This window comes from Bidens hawaiensis, unplaced genomic scaffold (assembly GCF_021521415.1).
Source record: "Bidens hawaiensis isolate Kalapana, Puna unplaced genomic scaffold, B.hawaiensis_p1.1 tig00024236_1, whole genome shotgun sequence".
In the NCBI taxonomy this organism is placed as follows: Eukaryota; Viridiplantae; Streptophyta; class Magnoliopsida; order Asterales; family Asteraceae; genus Bidens; species Bidens hawaiensis.
In genome coordinates, this window is record NW_027493811.1 from 250,070 (window position 1) to 266,946 (window position 16,877).

General features: G+C 34.7%; 2 protein-coding genes and 1 pseudogene across 3 annotated transcripts; 1 reads left to right on the forward strand and 2 right to left on the reverse strand.

The window, feature by feature from the left end:
• Nucleotides 1–707: 707 nt before the first annotated feature.
• On the forward strand, nucleotides 708–1,278 carry LOC143568851 (RING-H2 finger protein ATL74 pseudogene; annotated as a pseudogene).
• Nucleotides 1,279–2,840: 1,562 nt separating this feature from the next.
• On the reverse strand, nucleotides 2,841–5,398 carry LOC143568836 (uncharacterized). The gene is made up of 3 exons (XM_077054886.1): nucleotides 4,425–5,398; nucleotides 4,232–4,335; nucleotides 2,841–3,131 (listed from the first exon to the last, which is right to left on the reverse strand). Exons 1-3 carry the CDS (start codon nucleotides 5,106–5,108, stop codon nucleotides 2,849–2,851), a joined length of 1,071 nt encoding a protein of 356 aa, XP_076911001.1. The 5' UTR covers nucleotides 5,109–5,398; the 3' UTR covers nucleotides 2,841–2,848.
• A 1,614-nt stretch (nucleotides 5,399–7,012) lies between these two features.
• LOC143568848 (B3 domain-containing transcription repressor VAL2-like) lies at nucleotides 7,013–13,711 on the reverse strand. Of its 2 annotated transcripts, none has more exons than XM_077054899.1 (13): nucleotides 13,351–13,711; nucleotides 12,502–12,583; nucleotides 12,306–12,422; nucleotides 11,234–11,895; nucleotides 10,966–11,068; nucleotides 10,698–10,872; nucleotides 10,542–10,621; nucleotides 9,864–9,938; nucleotides 9,209–9,436; nucleotides 9,082–9,131; nucleotides 8,899–9,012; nucleotides 8,748–8,815; nucleotides 7,013–8,117 (listed from the first exon to the last, which is right to left on the reverse strand). In XM_077054899.1, the coding sequence occupies exons 1-13, from the start codon at nucleotides 13,470–13,472 to the stop codon at nucleotides 7,405–7,407; spliced, it is 2,589 nt and encodes an 862-aa protein (XP_076911014.1). In that variant the 5' UTR covers nucleotides 13,473–13,711; the 3' UTR covers nucleotides 7,013–7,404. The 2 variants fall into 2 exon arrangements, with proteins under 2 accessions (XP_076911014.1, XP_076911013.1); XM_077054898.1 differs by having other exon boundaries at nucleotides 9,209–9,439.
• Between the last annotated feature and the right edge of the window lie 3,166 nt (nucleotides 13,712–16,877).

Consider the following 16,877-nt stretch of genomic DNA (forward strand, 5'->3'; position numbering starts at 1 on the left):
TCCAAAATTAAATTATATCAGTTAATCAGTTTTACAGTAGACATGTTAGGTGAATTTACGAGTAGAATATTAACCGTTAAAAAAAGGTTTAACAGACCCTTTGCTTTCGATTCATAGTGGCTTGTTATCATTTGAATCAAATTAATCTCTATTAACCGTTCATGAACACCCCCTACATGGTATCATTTGATCAATTTGTATATTTATGTAAACTAACACCAATTATCAAACACATGTTTTATGAGCATAGTATTGTTTCATATATGAATTAAATAATTGTTTACTAACTTCATTTGTAAAACATGACAAATAAGTTGTCAATTAATGTATACTAAGTGGATCTAAAAATATCAATAAGTTTTGTTTTACATGTGATTGTATCATGTGCATATCTTGCTTGCACCAAACAAGTAGATCCACATGTCCATATATCATGTTACATGTAAAATTCCAAAACTATCTTTCATTCCGTTCAATCAAACCTTCTTTCATCATCATCATTGATTCATCATCTCTCAAGAATGAAGGGCATCCATGCATGGATTCCATATTGATCTATAAGCTTTATGGTCCTATTATTCTTCATTTTCTTGATTCCCACTCATCAAAACCCTAAATTCTTTGCTTTTTGAACTTTTATTCTTGCTTCAATCATTCCAACACTTTTTTTTCCCAAAAACCTCAAAAGAAACATTCCAAGTTTATAATTACTTCTTGCCATGATGTATCGCCGGCTACAACAAATCGACATGGCGGCCCCACCATCAGTTGCCAATGGAAGCTCAATAGATGGCGGTTTCACCACCGGAGATGATAGCTTTGACAACAACATGATGATCATACTAGCGGTTTTGCTTTGTGCATTAATATGTGCACTAGGGCTTAATTCAATCGTTCGATGCTTTTTTCGTTGTGGCCGGGCATTTATTTTTGGAAATGCTAGACAAACTTCAGCCGGTTTGACCTCGAGTGTACGGAAGCAAGGTAAGTTAAGTGAAATTCCGGTGGTGGTTTATCGGTCGGAGATGAAAAATCCGGCCACCGATTGTCCAATTTGCCTAGGGGAATTTAGTGAAGGTGAAAAGATGAGAAGTTTGCCTAAGTGTAAGCATTTGTTTCATGTTAAATGTATAGATAAATGGCTTGTGTCACATTCATCATGTCCTATATGTAGGCAGGTTTTATTTGTACTAGATGAAGTTTAGTTGTAATTACAAATTTTAATATCTGGGCTTTGCAAGATTTCATCAAGTTCATAGCTAATAAGGTAAATGTATAGTTTTTGTGAGGGCTTAATGCTAATTACAATATCTCAAAGGGTGAATATGATTGAAAGTTTTAAATGGTCTTAAATTTTGTGATAAAGACACAACTATCCTTCTCTTGTGAGCAATCTAAAATCATGCACCACTCATTGGTTGTCTTGTAAAGCACTATAGCATGATATTAACTTTAATAGGTGTTTGGCTTCTTGAAATATAATGGAACAAGAATTTGAATTCTGTTCCTATTGGCTAGTTTTATAGAATTCGTTGGAATTAGAATTAGGGTCGGTTTGAAGGGTGTGTCGGGTGGGCGACCGTATAAGGCCTGAAATTTTGTGGGGCCAATTTATTTCCTCGTTTTACATTTATAAATAAAGTTAGTTATTATCTAATTATTACATATAGGAATAAACACAAAAGTAGAGTATATATTCAAAAGGATAACATGTTTAGTTGGTGATGGAGGAAAATAGATTGAATTCCTCTAGTTCCTTCAAGTAAGGTATTCAATATTTATTCAAGTATTGAAGACATTTTATCTAAGGAACTGGAATTACTCTTTCACCCCTCACCATCGCCTCCCGGCCACCACCACCACCCTACCGTTGTTGCTAACCCCGTCACTTCCCCGCAGTGACCACCATAACTGATAGAAACCGAAGTAGATACTATTTTCTGATTATTTTTCTTATTCTTTTCTCAAAAGAAGATTACAATTTATAGAAAAACAAAGACATAAAAATAGGAAAAAGATAAAACAATATGGAAACTTAATTAGGGTAAATAAAAAAACTAATAATAGATAAACTTAATTAATATATTATGATTCGATTCCGGAAGGACGTATTAATAACCACCCACCCACCTCAAGTACCGTCATCAAAAATCCAACCATTAGCATTGTCACTGGCCCCGCCACGATACAATTGAAACTGATGCCACAACCGTTGCTGCTAGGCTCCCCACTACCTCCTCCACCCCCACCGTCCCCGCATTTGCTTCAATAAAATGTATTCTTTAGTTCACATGTGAAGCAATATAAGTTCACATGTGATTTATCTTAGTTCAAAGGTGAAGAGTACAACATTTTGAAATATATCTACTTTACTAACTCATTGTGGTGCATACCTTCAGATTCATAAGCTTATGTTACGACTTTATTAGTCTATATTTATTTCATCCATAGTGTCAACTTAAATATTACTAGGAGCATCATCTTTGTTTCATAAACATAATATAATCCACACTTGTGAAAAGTTAACATATACTAAAATAAATCAACAAATTACGATATCATTTCACGTGTGAACTAACACAATGAACTAGCTGGTCTTAGTTTGGTGTTCATGTGATTAAAACTGTGATGCGAAAACTATAACTGATTTCTTAGACGTCGAAAAAAAATACGAGCTAATATAGTCGAATGAAGAAACAATTCAAAGCATCCATAACAATATTATGATAAAAAAAATACATAAAAACATATAAAGATATAAATGGAATATAATTTCCCAACATATTTGGCCAAACTTTGCTTCTTATCTAAAAACAAAAACAAGATTTATAACTTTTATAAATATATTTTAGAAAGGAAGATGATGACGAGAGGGTGTAACATAAGGGGAATACTCAGGGGTAGTCACATAAGATGGTGGGCCGCTAGCAACAATATGTGACCCATTTGGGGTTCTTGGGGCCCCTAATGGGCTTCTTGAATGAGACATCATAACACTACGGTTATACTTGTTTTCACCGGATCTTCTGGGCCCTTCTTCGGCCCATTTAAGTTCTTGTAGCTTGACTCCATTTGGGTATCCACCAAAACATGTTGACCAGCATCCAACATCTCCTGCCCTATGTATGTACCTGTATATTAGATATATGCATTATAATTTATGTTAATACATATGAAGTAGAGGTGGACAAATAAACCGGTTAACCGAACAGAACCGAAAACCAAACCACTTTAAAACCGATTATGTAGAAACCAGCTTGAATCGATTGAAACCATCGGTTTGGAATCGGTTTACAATTTTCCCCATCACAACCGATTCCAAACTGGTTAACCGAACCGAAACCAGGCAAAACCCGAACCGAAAATAATCAAAACCTAAACCGAAAATGATCGTAACATGGTAAGAAACCGGTTTTAACCCGAACCGAAACCAATCATAAACCGATCAGGCAGTTTATTTTTACATGTCCTATGCCCTATGGAATCAGTCGTTTACTCGTTTTGGACTGTTTTTTGACAGGCCCAGTTATGAATAATGCCCCAAAGGCCCAAAGTAATTAAACATGTTATTGTTATAACAACTTATATAGAAAAATTTGAAATTTTATATAGTAATCAGACGTAGTATATCAACTTTTTTTAAAAAGTATAATAAGTTAAATAAAAATGTTGATCCATCAGTCATGGTATCATGGAACTAATCCATTAAAATCAGTTATTCAACACAGGGGTTTCACGGTCCGGTTTTTAACAAGTTTAGGTTAAAGCATAAGTCAAATCACTAGTAACAGTTTTTTTATCATTGTAAACCAAAATCAAACTGTTAAAAATTACAACTGTACCAAAGCAAACCAAACCGTTACTATTGGTTTGGTTTCATAGTTTGAGTTTATCGTGTCTAAAAATACAACTAAAATTTACAAAGCAATATAGTTTCAATAGTTAAAACTTAAAAGTCCAACTCCATGTGCTGTATTATTAACCAAAACTCAATTATGTGTATATTACAACTTAAACGAACTAAAGGCACAAGTAAAAAATATAAGTTGTGTAACCTAAAAGCATATGATATGGTCAATGTTTTTGAAAATTGATGACCAACCGAATTAAAATAATAAAAATCAACTGTAAAACTAAACCGATAACCGTTTAAACAGTTCTGTGGTTTTAAAGTAAACTATGAACGTGTAATTCAGGCATTCAACTTGTATAACATATGAGTGTTGCGTACCGTTGGCTGAATTTTCTTCCGAGACAATCAATACACTTTCTTCCTTCGGACATCTCTCCCATGCCCACGTTCAAACATTGTCTGCAATACACTCTTCCACAAACCTAGTACATAGATGCACAATTACATCTAAATCCATATATACTAAATAAAAAAGAACAAACATTGGGAGTTTGGGACCAGGATGACTTACAAGACAACGATTACGAAACACATAGATATAGACACTACACACGGTGCAAATATTCGAGTGAGGGATACCAGGACGACGTCGTCCTGATTTCTCTTGGTACATAGATGTGATACTCATGCCACTCATCACACTCATATCATCATATGCTATGCTATTGTCCACCACATGCCCATGATGCCCATGCATAGGACTCTTCATGGCATGATCATGATGCCCATGCATAGGACTCTTCATGCCATGATCATGATGATGATGTCCATGCTTAGGACTCTTCACCGCATGGTCATGCCGACCATAATAATCATGACCATCACCATGGTTGTAATTTCTCCCTGGAGGCAAACCAACCAGCGGTGAATCCTCCACGACGTGGTGGTGGTGGTTGTAATGAGGTGGAGTGGCGGAGGTGGCTTCTAAGCCTCTACTGAAATCCAGACTGGGAATCTTGGACATATGGTCACGTTTAGGAATGGATTCTGATATGGAATCCATTCTTTTGGCTGACCCCTTAAGTGGGGCCGGCTTCTTTTTTCCAGGTGGTGGGGGTACTGGAAGATTCTGTGAAACCTGTGCGAAATCTTGGAATGTTAAGTTTACAGAATCATCTGGGACCCCGAGATAAAGCTCTTCAAGCTCTCTTCTAGCTTTGGCTAACGTTGCTCTATCGGTTGCTCGATCAGCCATTGTATTGATCTTTTGGTTCTAAGGAGAGAAAGAAGAAAGATATTAATTAGTTAGAAATGTATGTGGGGATAATGTTTTCGTATATGTAATGAAGATTCATTGATTGGTAAAAGCCAACATTTTGGCCGGTCATATAAAAGATATATACATTGGGGTTACAGATGTTTGTGACTTGTGAGAGAGAGAAATGATGATAATAAGAATGAGTCATTCGGCAGACTTCCAATAAATACTAGAAGTCAAGAATGTAAATTCCGAAGCGGCTTACAAAACGGGTCGTGGTTGTGTTAAATGGGTCATGTTCGACTGTATATGTTTGTCGTTTTAATAAGTAGGTTACATAATTCGATATGTTTAACATGAAATGTATCCAATTCGATAACAAGAATGTCAAAACAGGCAATGTTAAACACGATTAAATATAAGTTGTTTGTTAACACGAATGGTATGAGATGTTTAATATGATTATTGATACGAGTTACTACATCAATTAATAAATGTGCTATGTTGGCCTATTAATTTTATTTGACACGATAAGTTAGACATGTTAATAAACTGGTTAAGCGGGTTGAACCTGCAGTTTAAAAGCGCTTTTAGTTGTGGCACTAACGCGTAATATGATATGGAACTGCTAAGCCTAAAGTCACATTAACCTGTTTAACTTTGTATAAACCTATAACACCATAAAACAGCTTGTTTTAAACTTTTGATCGATTATGAAAGACAAATAAAAAAAAGTTGAAACATAAAGAATAATATAATGGCCAAACAAGTTATTAAATAATAATAAACTTATGACAACTGGATTTGTTAGGCCTTATGGGAAGTATCGAAATACATTTAATATTAATTTTATTTATTAAAAACTATTTTAATTTCAACGACGAACACAACCAAACACTAGCTACAGTTAGCACACGAATAGATTAACCTTAACAAGACGGCTGTCTCGTGCACTCTTCATTTTTTTTTTCTTTTCCTGGTCAATTTATTATATTTATATGTTAATCACGCATCGATTTTATCGTATCGAATGAATCAGTTAAGTTTTCGGTACTAAATAAGTCGCATGTAAAACCACTTTATTTATGTACCGGTATCCGTCAATATGGGTAACAATCAATTTATGGTTATTTTTTTTTCCAATTAGAATTTTATCAAACTATATATTTATGTTATTAATCTAGAATAGTCACTAAATATATATTTGATTGTGTGAATTAAAGGTGTACAAAACCGGCTTGAGAAACAAACCGATTCGGTTTGGTTTCCGATTAATTGGTTCCGAACCGGTTTTTTTTATACCTTTAGTGTGAATTGTAGTTGATCCTTAGAATCTTTGATGAGACATTCTCCAATGTGAAACACGTGGGCCATTAATAAGCCCATAAATTATGAAAATAAATTTCAAAATGCAATTTAAATTATTTGGCAAAAGGTTTCCATCATTATAATATATACATACAACTCTTTCCGCCTCTCATCACAACCTTATCAATTTGTTAAGACTACCGGCATTTACAGGCCTAGTCAGCATGTCATAACAGCTTTTCATTAATTTCTTACAAACTCATTTTACCATCAACGCTACCGTCCCCATCCTTCCCACATACATCCAATTGTTTCAATATTCAATTTTTTTTATGTGAGAAAAAAAATAAACTATATGCAGCCGTTCTTAGCCACGTGCGACAACCCCAAACCGATGACACCCCTGGCTATCGCTGCCTCCCCACGTGATGCCAATTCGGCCACAGATGGTCTCCAAACTCAGCATGGAGGTAGTCATAGAAACATAAGACTTATTTCGATTCTTATCGGTACCTAGTTACTCATTAACCACGCGATTCACAGAAGATCAAGACCTTAGTTGGGGAAAATTTACACATTACAATTCCCATAATCCGAAACTCGATTTCAAACCTAATCAACTAGAAATACCAAATACTTGGGACATATAAATTCTATACTTCTAACAATTTTACAAAATCAAAAGAACTACCCGACACGAACATCAAAATACGATACAACATTAATATTATAAAACATCTTTGAACCTGAGATGGTAAAACAACCAACACAGGAAACAGTCACAACAACAAACTCATTCTCCCGGATTTCGTTCCGAATTTTAATCTCATCATCATCATCCATTCGCTCCAATCACATAATAAAATTTTCTTCATTACTCAAAACCAGTACTCTTCTCTCTTAATTTAATATACCACAAACTCAAAACTACTGCACTCCACTCTTGGTTATGTAACGGGCCGGGCCGGGCCCGGCCCGTTTAAGATCAACTATCTTCAGCAGCCTTGACCACCGTCTCCTCCTTCGGATCATCAGCAGGAGGTAGCATCCCGTCTGTAACGGGCTGGACAGGTGGGGCACGTGAAGGAGAAGGCGGGCCCACAACGGGCGGGTCACTTGTACCACTTGTACCGTTAGGAAGCGAGCAAGGTACAAGTCCCGCAAGCACGGTCTTCCATTCTAATGGGATTCTGGAAGTATTAATATTATTAGCATTAGCGCCATCAACCATGGTTACATCTTCTTCCTTAACCGGATCACAATTCAAATCCAACTGTTGACCCGCTTTACCACTGCTCTCACCTACCTCCATCTCGACTCCCGCTCCGCCGCTTGTTCCGACTCCAGCTGCGGCCATGGTGTTAAGTGCAGAAACTGTTTTCTGGGCCATCACCGCTTCCTGATCGGATAACCGTTTCTTCTTTCTGAGCATTAATGTCTTGAAGCGGCGTCGGACGGTGAGACAAACGTTGCAGAAGCAGTTGGGTTTGTGTTTGCCTTTACCGCTCGGGGGTTGGATGCAAACAATGCAGCTGCAACCGGGCCTGTGACGGGGGTGTCGGGTGGTGGCCCCCGCTGCTGATGACTCACCCAATTCACCTATGGTTTCTCCCAACACTGCAGCTGTGGCTAATGCATCGAGCCCGGATGGCTCTTGTTCTTCAACCATTTTTCCTTCAAGCTTTCGGGCCTTGAAATCTGGAATTAATGCAAATCCGGAAATTGACATAAAAATATGAAAGGTAACTTTGACCCGTTTACTAATGAATGGCCAGAGTTAAGTTATGTTTGATCTTTAACGAGTCAGTTTTTATATAAAATAACACCTAAAAAAAGAAGTAAATTTTTCATGGATTAATTTTTCCTAAATCATTTTATTACTTTATACAAGAAAAAAGAAAAGATTATCGTTAAAATAATATAAGTTTCGTAATCATATTTGACACTGATCATTTATTAAAAAATTGGGATTTTCGACAAGAAAATGCCTCCGGCCAAACGAGTCAACTTTATAAAATATAGCTAAAAAGAAGTGAGTTTTAAAATGATGAAGCCTCATAAATCATTTTTTTATTTTATTAAAGCAAAAAAAAATATTATCAAAATAATATATAACTTTGTAGTCATATTTGACATTCCAAATCATTTATAAAAAAATTGAGATTTTCAACAAGAAAATTCTCCAACCCACCATGACCCATGTCTAAACAGATCAATACAAACGGACCCGGGTCGGTTTCACTCTTGTGCCTAAACTTGAATTCGGGATTTAAAAAAAAAAAAAGATGACGTAAAGTCGTAAACTATATAGATATATTGGATTCGTACCCTTTCCAATTTTAAAAGCCCGTTCCAATCCTTTTGCGTTCATCTCATCAGGAGCAGAACACGAAGACCTGGTCAAAGTCATACATACAAATATTATTACAATCTATCTTATTCATCTCAATATAATAGTATATTTGCTCTATATCATTACCTGTCTGGGTCCCAAACATTATCAGCACATGTCCATTTTGGAGGAAGAAGAACATCAGAAGGTAACTTCCGCCATTTGTAGCAGTCATCACACTGACCCCATTGTTCTTGTGACCTACACCACAAAGAACAATAATAATTTAAAAAAAAAACGAATACAATAATCTTAGAAGAAAATAATTACCCTGATGCATTCGCTGTGAATACGGTCTTCTTGCCAAAAACTGGAGGCTCCTGAATTAAAAATAAAAATACAAAAAATTGAATGAAAGAAATAATTCAACTATTTTAAAAGGTGGCATTATGCTTACATCATATTCTTCAAACTCGCAATCTTCAATCATGGAAATAGTCGGTTTACAGGTAGGAGGCGGACGGAGCAACTCGTGTGCTTCTTCCCATGTCACTTTGAGCTCCATTGCATCTTCATTATGCATAAGCAATCTTTTGTTTTTTAATCCTATGTTACGAGCTCTCTTTTTTTCTTGAATTGATGGTTTTTTATCCCCGTTAGCCATGGCTTCATGCTCCACGTTTTTCTGCTACCAAGGTGTAACTTGATTAGCAACAAATGAATTGTGCCAAAATGTTACGGTTTATTCGAGACAACCGTCAATCTCCCAAGAACACAAGAGAATAAAAGAAAATAGACCCAAAATAATAATTCTTTCTTATTCTTTTTTCTTAAACGAGACTAAAATATATGGGAAACAACTACATAAAAATTGAAAAAGATAAACAGTAAGGAAACATAATTTGACTATAATAAGAAAACTAAATAAAAGATAAACTTAAATAATAATAATAATAATAATAAACTTATTAATTGGATCCTTTTATTTAATATATTATCACTAGATTTTAGATAAAAAAAAACTTATTAATATAATAGGATCGTATCACGAAAAAATCAGAAATGTAGAATATTGTAAATAAAAATGAGGAAGAACAGATGAGTGCACATACTGTAGACAGATTTCCATTCGCACTCGCACCAGTACTAGCACCAGCAACACCATTAGCAGCAGGCGTCTCACCTTCCTGCATATTTGTCCATATATTTCTAGTCATTAATATGATATATGTGAGTGACTGTTAAAAACACATAGCATTAGAGGAGGCAAACAGGCAGGTCGAACAGGTTAGGTGGCGGGTTGAAATGGGTTGTAACGGGTCAGAATGGCAAAACCTTTTTTATAGCTCAACATATAGTTAACGTACTAAAAATGATTATGAAGACTAATTCACAGGTATAATCAAATAAATTGGATTAAAAGGTTTTATGCATTTTGTATATACATTGTTGACTTTTGACTCGATGCCATTTTAGCTAAATTCATTTACTTTTACACATTTGTGATAAAAATATGACCTAAATTGACCCATAGGCACAAGAAGGATTATTATAAAGGGCATGAAAGGAAAAAAAAAGTCATTTTTATCTTCTACTAGAGAACTGACCAATACGTCACCTCTAACAAGTATATGTAGTAGAAAGATTATTATAAGGGCATGAAAGAAAAAAAAAACAGTAATTTTTGGTCTTTCATTAGCAAACTGACGGTTAATTTGGAACACACAGAGAAACATAAAGAAAAGGGACTAATATATCGTAAACAAAGAATTATGCTTCAAAAAGATCACCTGTGTTGTATCAGCAGATACTGTTGCCTTTCGACAACCTATAACAAGCTTTTCTCCTGGATCTAGTCGACTAAATATAACTGCAGATATTTAAAATAAATAAGAAGTATACACATTTATAATAAGTTAATTAGAAAAGATATGATTAAAGGATACCTGTGTCCCCAGCTTGCAGTTGCATATTCTGTATGCAAGGAGTTACGCCTTCTAAAACATACATACGGCTGTTATTATTAGGCCAAAATCGGAACTGAAATGTCCACTCTTTCCCCTTTATATCCTGAATTCTTATTGGTAAACCTTCTGATTGATTAATAGACGGAAAATATGCCTGTAAAATATTTAAACATTATGAAGTTAGGACAAGAAATAAAAGTAAAAAAATACAAAATTAAAAAAATAATAAAATGAAAATAAAACCTACCTCAGCACATGCTTTAGGAAGAACCAACCGACCGATTCGGCCAGCATCACTTGCACTCAAAATCTTTTCAAACAATGGAGTGATAGTGCAGTTGGAGTTCAAGCTAGAATACACCATTAAGAACAACTTTATATTTAACATATGTGATATGTCACATACATCTATTTCCATTTTCTGATTTAAGTCCAATTATATACTCGAAATGAACATTTTCTGATTTATTATATATGTATGTAAAATAAAAAAATTGACATGTAACCAAGGATACTCTCCAGATATTTGCAGCAGTTCTTGATCAGTCATCTTGGGCCAATACCGTGGAAGTAACTGATTTCTACCTCTACCTTCACCAGGCGGTCTTGGAACTCTATTATCAGAAATCATCCCTTTATTCGACTGCGGACGTATAGTAACCCCTGATTTAGCCGGTTTTGGAAACGAAAGACGAGACCTTTGCCCTTGTTTAAAAGAAGGAACACTTTCAGCCTCCATGGGCCCACTAGAACTAGGGTTTACAGAAGCCTTTGTAGTGGCCAGATGATTATTACCAAGAGAATAACTTAATGATGGTTGAGGCATTGTGTCATACAGTGATTTAAACGCTAAATCCGTTTTACCGTTATCAAATGAAGACGATGAGTTTGGAAAGATTGGTGGTCCAACTTCTTTATTTGATAAACTTGATAACATCCCGATGTTTAATTCTGATGAAGGTATACGATTTTCTTCTTGTTTGAATTGGTGACCGAGTGATGAAGTTGAAGGAATCGGTTGCTGCGGCTGCTGTTGTTGTTGTTTCTCTATAGCTTCGGATAGCTGTGAGAGTTTTCCTTTATCAACCGTGGGACCACCGTTCATTCGGTTACCAATTACAGGATGCCACGTGGCGGAAAATGGCATGAATCCATTTGGAAGATCATTAGGATGGCTCTGCGTAAATGAGACACGTTATTTTAGGAAAATCATTTAAGAAATTTTATACACTAAATTTCAAATACTAAAAAATAAAGAGTTAGTGGGTCAAATTTATTTCAATAACTATCTGACTATTTTTAGTACAATGTCCCATTTAAATTTTTTTAAGCTAATTTTTTTAAGCTAATTATATATTAACTATCCTGTTTGACCTATTATCGAATAATCATAACACAGCCAACCTAATTATAAGTTAATGAGTCGAAACTGGCAAATTGTCACTAGTCATCACAAACTATTTAAGATTAAAAAAAACAGCAAACAATACTACTAAAAATGATAAATTTACATGACAATACCCATTCTAAAAAGTTTAACTTTAAGCAATTGATATATTCAATCTGTTCAAAGATTAGATTGATTACCTGTATTGCTTTTAGTGTTGGTGTTCCTCTAGCTCGTATGCATTTTATACATGATATTCCTCCCAAATCAAGGCATTCATGAAGATACTTCGAAACAACACATCCACAGTGAATAGGCTGCAACATTAAACAGAATATCACTTAGTGAGTAGAATAAACGAACAATAAAAATTCAAGAATACTTGATCAAAAGTACCTTTTCACAGAACTTGCATTCTCTCCAACCAGGTTCATTCAGATGGAATCGTTCACAGTAGTTCACATGTTCATAGACAGTTCTAAAGTCCACACAACAAAAAGTTTAAAAACTGTCGCTTAAATATAACTCGAGCAAGAAATAAAGAAAACCATGCAACCAAACATACTAAAACTCACAAATAAAAAAGAACTCATTTTTACAAAGGGTTTGTCACTTTGTTTAACTCGCATGTAAACACCATTAAAACTTCCGCACGAAGCTCGATCGAGGCGCATAACTTTTCATCGTAACGGTTTTTCATAAATCTCTCCTAGTTACCAAAAATTTACACTTTTTTAACTAAAAATAAATTTAACTAAGTGGTTATGTTCATCAAACACCCCTTAGGACACAAGCTACACAAATCTTTCTACAAATAGCAAGAAAAACACTCTGATAAACACCACTGCCGTGATAATATTATTCTTCCCATTTATGGAAAACTAATAAAAAAAGGTAAATTCTTAAACTTTGTTACAGATATAGTAATCTTTCCTAGATATTATTGTAATAATAATAATAATAATAATAATAATAAACTTTTTTTACAGATATAGTAATCTTTCCTATATATTATTGTAACTCATGCAGTAATAATAATAATAATACAAAATTTGACACAAACACCTCCAAAATCAAAATCATTACAAGAAAACTAATCAAATGAGAAAAATTAGGGATTTTGAAACATTTGTAACATTTGTAACAAGAACCCCAAAATGCCCTTGACCCAGACACGATCTACCCACAAAACCACGTAAATATCTCAAAACAGAAAGGGTAAATCGGGAATAAAACGACACATACCCGCAAGTATAGCAAAGAGTAGCAAAACCACCGGCTTTCATGGGCCAGCCACGCTTCCATTGAGGCGTCGTCTTCGTGCCACACAATCCGTTCATGCAAATCTTCGTCGACGAAGACGACATTTGACCCACTAATTCCGTCAAATTCGATTCACTAGATCTTGTAATTGTTAAACATCAAAAACCCCAAATCAAAACCCTAGAACGAAAACCCACAAATTAATTGGCAGTAGGAGTGATATGAACGAATACCCAGATCGAATTAATCGGAAATTGATTAGCTTGAGCTTTGTCGGAACCCTAAACTGTAGTAATTAGTTAATTAATAATAATAATAATAATAATAATAATAATAATAATAATAAAAACCCAGATCGGAAATAAGTAAATTGGAGTTATTATAATGTAGCCATGCAGAGAATAATAATAATATTGATAATAATAATGAAAACTTAGTTGGAATCTGGCCGGAAATAGGTTTGGTGACGGTGGATAAGTTGTAGCGGCGGTGGTTGTATTGTGTGTTGTGTGTTATATTATTATTATTATTATTATTATTATACTACATACAGGTGGAGTTAATATTGATGGATGGATGGGAGAATAATAATAATAATAATAATAATAATAATTAATTATTAATAATAGTTGAAAGAGAAAGAAGGAAAGCGTGTGTGTATGCATGCGAAGAGAACTAGAATTAGGGAAGAGAAGCATAAAATGCATGCACGACAGAAGACAGGATGAAGACCACATATACATATATGTATGCATACATATACACGGTGGAAAGGAAGGTCAAGATGGATGGGTGAGTTACTTGTTTTCCATCAATGGGGAAGAGATCAAGAAACCCTCATTCTTTTCTATTATTATTATTACTAGTTTGAGACCCGTGTACTATACAATTCTTGAAAATATAATATTTAATAAATAATCAGTATATAAGAAACAATAAACCCGTTAAACATTATTAATACGGTCGTTGTACAATAGTTTTTAAAACCATTTTAAAGTTAAAAAAAATAATTATAAATATCAAATGTTTGAAAAATAAATAGGAAGTAAATATAAATTAACAAACTTTGAAGCATAAATTTTGAGAATGATAAGTATTATTTTATTATTATAAATTTGTTAAAAATGGTGAGGTTTAATGTAGGAGTGACAAGTGACAAAACTTGTAGTCTTTTATTAGAGTATAGATTATTATTATTTATTTATTGGGAATAATTTTTTTATTTTTATTGGGAAAATAAAGATTGTGATTTTGACCTGGAAGGACTGGAATTGGTTAGTGATAGGGAGTAGGGGTGATCGAACGGGTCTTATTTGTTCAAAACCAATTTGACTAATGGTAAAAATAAGACCTGAAAACCGATACTATTGTTAATACTTGGTTTGGGTTCTAGGTGGGATTTTGGGTCCTACACTCGTTGTTAGTAATGGAACTAGTTCCAAAAATGTTTTCCAATTTTGACTTTGATCCCAATAAGCTAGGAACGTGATATTCTCGAGAAAAGAAAAAAGGTTTTCCAATTCTAACGTTGATCTTATACAAAACAGGTATCCGCGGGTTTTTCCGTCGTATCGCGCCCGACCTCGGAATCGGTTTATTGGTTTTCGCATAAACTGGGGGACGACCTTATTATATTCTAAGTGGGTTTGATTGGTTAGGGTGTGGCGGGTCTCGTGGGTCTTATCCGGCTATGCTCACCCCTAACCAGGAGTTTTTGGAATCGGAGTTGATATAAGTAAACTAATGGATGGTTGATAAGGGTCGTGTTGTTTAAAATATAAACCCAAAAGCTCAAGTCCTTGTGAAATGTGAATAACTAGATCAATCTTTAATTGATAGAGCTCGTGGTAAGGTCGTAATGTGTAAGACTCCAAACCCAGGGGTCCATACAATTGGTGATTCATTAACATACATAGTTCAATACATAAACTTCATAAAAACAAACGCAACGGAGAAAGTCATACAATTCATAACCATTCAGAAAGGAAAACAATAATAAAACAAGTTAAGTTTCATAAATAATGTCTTGCATGGGAACATCTGTCTCAAAAGTGCGGATAGCTCCATAATCCAGCCAAGAGATCCACGTCCATCATCCTAACCTAAAATCAATTTGATATACATGCGAAAAGTCAGTGTTACTGAGTGAGTTCTTGTTTAAGTAGACCTTAGATATAGCCATGAACACGTGGATTTAGTCACGCATGCTCATAGTAGACGTTGATGTGTTGCGATTTCATAAGGGAATAACACAACTTTAAAGCAGGAATGCCTTGTCACTAAGGTTCTTTGTCCTACATTGTTCTCTAGCTTTTCAAGATGGATTGTTATAAAAATAATCACCAAATATCCCATTTGAAGTTATTCACAATTGGTAAAAAAAACTGCATAAAACCACCAAATAGATATATTACACTTCGAGTGGCGTATCATAGGTCGACCTTGAATATGAAATGCACCTGGTAGTCTGGTACACCGTATACGGTGAATAACTACACCCAATATGTACATGATTAACATGTATTATATGCTAAGGATGAGAGCTCTTGGTACGGTACCGGTATTCCCGAATTTTTCATGAAATACCGTTACTTAACCGATAATGGTACCAAGCTGGACATTTCAGTACCAATACCATCCCGAGCTCATCCCTATTATACACATAGTGTAAAGTTGATGTGCCTGCTTAAAGTGTCTACACGCCCAATCTTGTACTACACTTTAAAATCTATTTGTGTTAGCATATCATATGCTGGGAGTCGTTTTTGATTCATTTCTTTGTCTATATGTTGCATGTGCCTATTCATTGCTTGCTTCATCTAAATAACACAATTTCACACTCTCTCCATGTTGCCCTACTATATAGACTTGCCAATGTAGCGTGTTTCAAAACTCAAATATGACTAAAAACATATGTGAAGATACAAATCAACACCACATCACACCCGCATATCCCATCAGGCGTGTTCAACCCCATTTGTCAATACGGATTCCCACCCTAAAATTTTGCTCATACACTGCCCCTAATGTCCAACGATGATCTCAAACGCCACACGAGCTAAAAAGGCCATCTGCGTATGATGTTTGGGTGCTATAAATTAGTTAATATATTTTTTAAATTTTATATCTACGTGAAATATAAGGAACTAGTATGAGAGAGAAAATCACACGGACGTCGCCGAAGAGAGTATTGTAGGTGTTTGAATTCGGATCTCTACGGACTTTGAATGTCAAAGGGTTCTCTTCATGCATATTATTGTGTTTTTATAATAATAATATCTAAAGATAAAAAAGCATGATGCTACAAGATATTAATATCGATTATAAGTAGTTCTTTAAAATTGCAATGCTCATGTAGTTCTGATCTCGGTTTATTTTAATTAATACGAAATAATAATTACATGTTAAAAATACATGTAAATTTGTCGAATCGATTTAATGCTCGTCACATGGTCTAAAGTTGTGTTCTAATTAGTAATTAGTTTCATTTCTTACTTGTCTTTCTGTTT